Source organism: Eutrigla gurnardus (assembly GCF_963514095.1).
Source record: "Eutrigla gurnardus genome assembly, chromosome: 21".
NCBI classification, from domain to species: domain Eukaryota; kingdom Metazoa; phylum Chordata; class Actinopteri; order Perciformes; family Triglidae; genus Eutrigla; species Eutrigla gurnardus.
In genome coordinates, this window is record NC_139932.1 from 5,350,316 (window position 1) to 5,356,315 (window position 6,000).

At 42.3% G+C, this 6,000-nt stretch overlaps 1 protein-coding gene across 8 annotated transcripts in view; it reads right to left on the reverse strand.

Annotated features, from left to right (window-relative positions):
* The window catches only part of celf2 (cugbp, Elav-like family member 2), a 203,720-nt gene that overhangs the window by 42,085 nt on the left and 155,635 nt on the right, over positions 1-6,000 (reverse strand). For all 8 annotated transcript variants that reach the window (XM_084039204.1, XM_084039205.1, XM_084039203.1 and 5 more), the window contains one exon: positions 592-726. In XM_084039204.1, coding sequence (XP_083895330.1) covers positions 592-726 — 135 coding nt within the window. The remainder of the gene's footprint in view (positions 1-591; positions 727-6,000) is intronic.

Genomic DNA, 6,000 nt, shown 5'->3' on the forward strand with positions numbered 1-6,000 from the left:
TGCAGTGTGCCTGCCATTCGTCTTGGCCAAGTTATGGCAGTCCGATCACCAGGTAAAAAGGGAGCTTTTTTTTTTTTAAGGAAGCAGAACAGTTTAAACCAGCTCCCTCCTGAAGTTTTATATCCAGAAGTTTTTTCCCCCCCGCAGCAGGAAGACGCTAATCACTAAAGTTTACAGTAAACAACATCGTCTTGTGACGTTGACAGCTCAGGAAAAACTTCCAGTCGTAGACAGGGAAGAGCAAAATGGTTGGAAACATGCAAATGAGCTGCTGATTATGCAGCAAAATCCTTCGAAAAGCAGGAAGAAACGATTAAACTAGAAAGTGGTTGGAGTCGTGTTTTTTTTAGATTTTTGGATAGAAATAATGAGGCAATGTTGTTTATTATGAGTCATGTTGATGCATTTACACTGTGAGACGCAGCCATTGGTTCAGACGCCATCTTCAACCAGCTCAACTGTGATCTAGCAGAGAGTTCCCGTCACGAGGCAAAACAATGAACAGCAACAGCAGCCGGAGGCCGCTCTGGTAATAATAGTGACATGAAGCTGCATTACGTGTGGATGGGAGTGAGTCGGAGCGACACGCACCTCTGCTCAGTCCGTCGGGCCCCCTGAGGATCCGGCACTCCTCGATCTGTCCGAACGCAGAGAACATGACCCGGATGTCGTTCTCGTTGCACTTTTTCGACACCATGCCGATGAACAACTTCCTGTCTTCCACCGCTGCGGAGCCAAGAGGGAGAGAAAGAGAGAGGGTGAGAACGGAGGAGAGGAAGTCACAGCAGGTTTAACGTACAGCAGGCCGGTCTATCATCTCATTCCCAGACTGCTCAGCCGGGAAACTGTGAATGAGGTTTCAAGGGTATTTTGTTGTGGATTACGTTGATGTGGTGGATGGGTTGGTTCCAATTCTTTTTAATAAACCTCACCAAGTTGTTTTTTTTTTTTTGTATGTTTGTTTGTTAACCACCTCTTTCAAACTGTGACCGTTTGGTCCAAAAAAAAAAAAAAAACGAATTATTAATTAATTCAATTTATATAGCCCTTTTCTGAACCCAAAGACACTTTACAAGTTCCATTCCTTCACACACAGTCATACTGGTGGTGGTAAACTACGATAGTAGCCACAGCTGCCCTGGAAGTGAACCGAGACTGCAGTTTGGTTTTATGGGATGACTTTAAGAGTTTGTGAGTCTGTCTGTCTGTCCACAGCTAATCTCACATATTCCTGGACCCATCAGTTTGAGGTTTTTGGAGATCACTTAAGACTCAATGCTGAGGGATCTCTCCTTGTGCTGACTCACTCACTTACATATTGTATTGACTGTCATGGCAGCTGACGCCTCACTCCTCCTAACCAGCTGGTGATCAACAACAGCTTCGGGAGCTTCCGGCAAATGTCCACGACAAACACATCCATAGAAACATTTTGAACTGGAGCATCTTCAGTCTGATTCCATACTGTTATACGTGTCGACTGTCTGATGTCTGCTGTTTTGTTGGTTTGGATTCATTACATCATTTACATTCTTTATGTAGTTCCATTCCATTTAGCCTTATTTTGCTTGGGAAGGATGTTGACTGGCATTACTGTTGTGGTGGTTTTGTTTCAAGTCTAGTTCTACACTTCAGAGTCTCTGGACCAACGACCCATTGTGTGGTTGGCCAGAGCAGCCGTTTATTCACCAGCCCATCTGACCCTTTTTTTTTACCGTACAGAGTGGTATCAATCTTCTCGTCTATTTTCAGCGATTAAGCTGACATACAACTATTCCTTTAAGTCTACGTGTATTTTCTTTTTGGCGTATTCTTTCCCATCGCGCTGGTTTCTCAAACACATACCAATGACAATAAACCGAAAAACAGGGAGGGAGAAAGAAAGCTCGGCGAGAACAAAGAGACCGAAAAAAGAAACATGATTCGACGCAAAGACGAAAAAAAAAAAAGATGAAACAAAAACAGAAAATGGAACGAGATGGAACAAAACACCAATCAAAAGAAACAAAGAAAGAGAGCAAGACAGTGGGAGAGAGATGAAGACAGACAGAGTTCATGTATTTCATCATGCCATCTGCGAGGCTCTGATCAATGTCTCATTATCACTTCAACACCGACGGCTCGCTGAGACTCTCCAGCTTGTCTTCTCTCACCCCCGTCCTCCCACCGCCTCCCCCATCCCTCCTCCCTCTTGGATTCCCCCCCTCGCTGACACAATCCCTCCTTCGCCCGGTGCAATCTCGAGGAACGTCAGCCGGCTCGCAGGTAGCACTGAGAAACTGGCGCTCCGGTGCGTGTGAGCGAGGTTAAGTGTGAATCAGGCCGAGACTGAAATCCTCACCGCTCGCAGGAAAACAATATATATACACGTGTGTGTGTGTGTGTACGTGTTCCCAGCATTCAATGTAATGCTAATCCAATTCATTTTTAATGAGGAAACTGTCAGCTCTTACCGCGAGGCGAAAGAGATAAGCGGTCTGTTGCACTCTGGGAAATCAATAGCACACTTGTTTATTTTGCCGTTTGAATTGTTTGTGTGTTTAAAAAACAAACCGTCGGGATACGCTGCCAAGATAAGTGTTGTTTCAAAAAGCTTTAACTCCTTTGTACACAGCATGTGTGTGTGTGTGTGTGTGTGTGTGTGTGTGTGCACATCACTCCAGAGGAAGATTACCACAAGTCTAACAACGATGTAATTAATTTAGTCTGTGTCGATAGAAAAGAAAGAGAGGAGATATCGTTACAATTGACTGTTTCTGTTTTCTGCGGACGAGGCGTGCAGCGGGCGGGCGGGCGATAAGACTCATAAAGCCGGCTCCGGGATGATCCCGAGTCAGCTTTGCATTCTGGGATAAACCGGAGCAAAATTGGCTTCATGCTGAGCGCCGACACATTAAGACGAGAGAAAGTTTTGTGAAATGAAAAAAAAAAGAAAAAAAGATTGACCAATAATGTTATCTCTCCATTGTAATCTCTCTTCCCTTCTTCCGTCTCCTCTGCTGACTAAACTAATAAAGCTCGGAGCAGCCATCCGTCACCGTTACAGCCACGTAACGCCGCTGCATTAAAGGTCATTACCATTAAGTGAATGGAGACGTTACGTATGGTCTGCTCCATATTTCACCATTCCGGCTTTGAGTGGTGGCTGCTTTATTAAGTCCTGCCGTCGTAACCCCGGCAGTTATGTCTTATAAAGTCATACTGGGCTATATTTCAGCGGAGCGGATGATGGCTTTTATAAGGACTCCTCCCCCGTCTTGCTGGGTGCTGTCGTTTCATCATCATCCCCCCGCAGTGGACAATGATCGAGCAGCTGGCTTACGACGCCGCCGTCGTCTGGCGTGTCAGCCACAAGGTGATGTAAAGTTACGGCGCTCCTCGTGTCAGAAAAACACCTTTCAAAAGTCCAAAAGAAATACCTGCGACTGGATTTGAACGGTCACTTCATCCAATCGTATCCGTTTTCATATTCTGCTCAATTACTTTGCTTTGAGGGTCACATCACGAACATTGCAAAAAAAAACATATTTTTTCTCTTTTAGCCATGCAAACCATTTTTAGTTTTTATTTTCCAAAATGTTCAAATGTGCTGCAGAGATGTATTAAGCTGATCCACACGCGTCACTGACGACTATTTTAAATGGTGAGGATGGTGGTGATAAATGATTCTCCACCTGAGCTCCAAACAAATAACAAAACTCAATGTGAGCTGTGAGGATGATAAAAAGGAATTTGGCTCCAGGGATACATTTGTAGTTTATTACAGTTTGTTTGGGGCATCGCAAACACAATCCAATGTATCTCCATAATATTGGAGTGGCAGGAACCCTGAGCGTTTAGAGTTTGAGCTTATTATGGAGAACAGAACAAACACAGCTCGGCTTTAAAGACGTCATTTTCCCGTCGTTTAACAATCCCAGCGTGAAACCTGAACTAACATAAACTCTGCAGAGCAACATAGAAACCCAATCCGACGTTAGTTTCCACACAATATGTCCACGCTGTTACTTTCCTCTCCCCCCAAACTAAACACCGTCTTTTAGTTTCCGAACCCACCTCGACTAAATGTCACCCAACATAATGAACCCAACGAATCACACTGAGTGTTATTGCCGCATCAAAATGAAGCCAATTAAAAACAGATTGGAATAATGGGGGTAACAAACTTCAGACCTTGTAAAAGTGTCTTTAAAGAAATGGTGAAATCTTTTTTTCCGGTTTCCTTGCTTTAAAATATAGGTTTAAAAAACATTTTTGTGGTATTTATATGCCAAAATGTCCCTCCTTCCACTTCCTGTGAAACACTAACACATTTCAAATGACTCATCCAGCACTCCAGGGTGGAGATATAAATTCTATCCAGTCGGATATGCAACCTCCCATCACATAAAACTGCACTTCTCTTCTTTATGGCCGTGGAGTCAAAGGCTGAAGTTAATGCCGTTTGGAGAAAACCTTGTTTGTATTTCCAGAAGTTATGCACGTCTGACTCTCGTGATTTAGCGGCGCAGGTGAAAGGGTTGTGGCCACGAATGACATCGAAATCACCTCCTGAAACGACGCCCTCGTGCATTTCCTTTCACTTTGCAGAGGAGAAAGATGCTCGATGGTGAAAACAACTCAACTATTTACAGTGTTTTGTTCTGAAGATTGAGATCCTCAGCAGGAACCAAATCTGGAGCTGAAAGTATAATATATATGTAATAACATCGTTCTTATCATTTAAAGGGACAGCTCACCCCAAATCACAAAGACATATTTGACCTCTCACCTTTGTGCTATGTATTAATCTAGATGCTTGGTTGTAGCCCGTCTACATTTATTCATTTTAATATGGTTAGCACAGCCGCGTCTATCTTATGACAAGTGAGAGAGTGATGATGTCACAGCTGAAGAATCACACCGTTCATACAGATGTGTCGACCGCTCCATATTCATGTATTATATCAGCATCGTTTTACAAATGTGCTGCTTTATTATGGGCTTTAAAAATGGGACAATCAGAAGAGTCTGCTCTGTTAGACCTTTTTATCTGTGTGCAGAGTTTTCTTTTTTACAATAGTATTGAAAAGACAATGAAATGTCTCTTCACAGTTGAATTGATCAATCATTGATTGTGTTTTATTTGGATCAGGACATTTAAGTCTTAGTTATTATTAGCTTTTATAGTCCGTTTCCCCCCCAGCATGAATATAAATGTAAAACATAGTTTTGCTAATCATATCAGGTTTGAATAATATGAAGCAGACGTAATTGTTTGGTTAATGAACTTATACTAAGATGGGTTCTATTTTTGTTGCCCTTTGAAACCACCTTTCTTAACGCCCAGTTAATTGTGTCTGTAATTAAGTATGAAAACATATTTAACTCTGCATGCTGGTCCTAATTCATTTACTTGTATTTCTGAATCGCTGCAGGGTCAATGAGGAACTTCTCACACGGAAGAGAAGAAGATGCTGACCATCAATTATTCACCAGCTGTGACACAAGATGAATGACACTGACCAGCAGGTCTCAATGAAGCTCTAACACACAGTGTATATCATCATTATGTGCTTCCAGTCATGCGTTATGTATTTTTTTTTGTAAAAAAAATGATACACGGAATCAGCGTCTATAAAAATAGAGATATGAGTACATAGCTTTCAGTTTCAAACTAAAGAATCGCATGTCCTTGTCCTGGAGTTCTGGCTACACGGGTCGTCACCAGCCTCATGGAAAAGTTTGAATCTTTAAAACTTCATTCATAAGGTTGACATTCTAATTGGCATTATGAATAATTTACAGAAACATTGTGCACAATAATCCATCCGAATCCACCTCCATGTCTCTCTTTCTTTAAAAACACACAGCAGGTGACACCGAGCTGTGTGCTCGTCTCTGCAATTATCTACAGTTCAAAAGAAAAAGCTGAAAAGAGACAAAAATAGCGCAAAATGCATAAATAAATGTACGCGCTTATTGAATATGCTTCTGCCATCGTGACTGAACAGTGTTGAA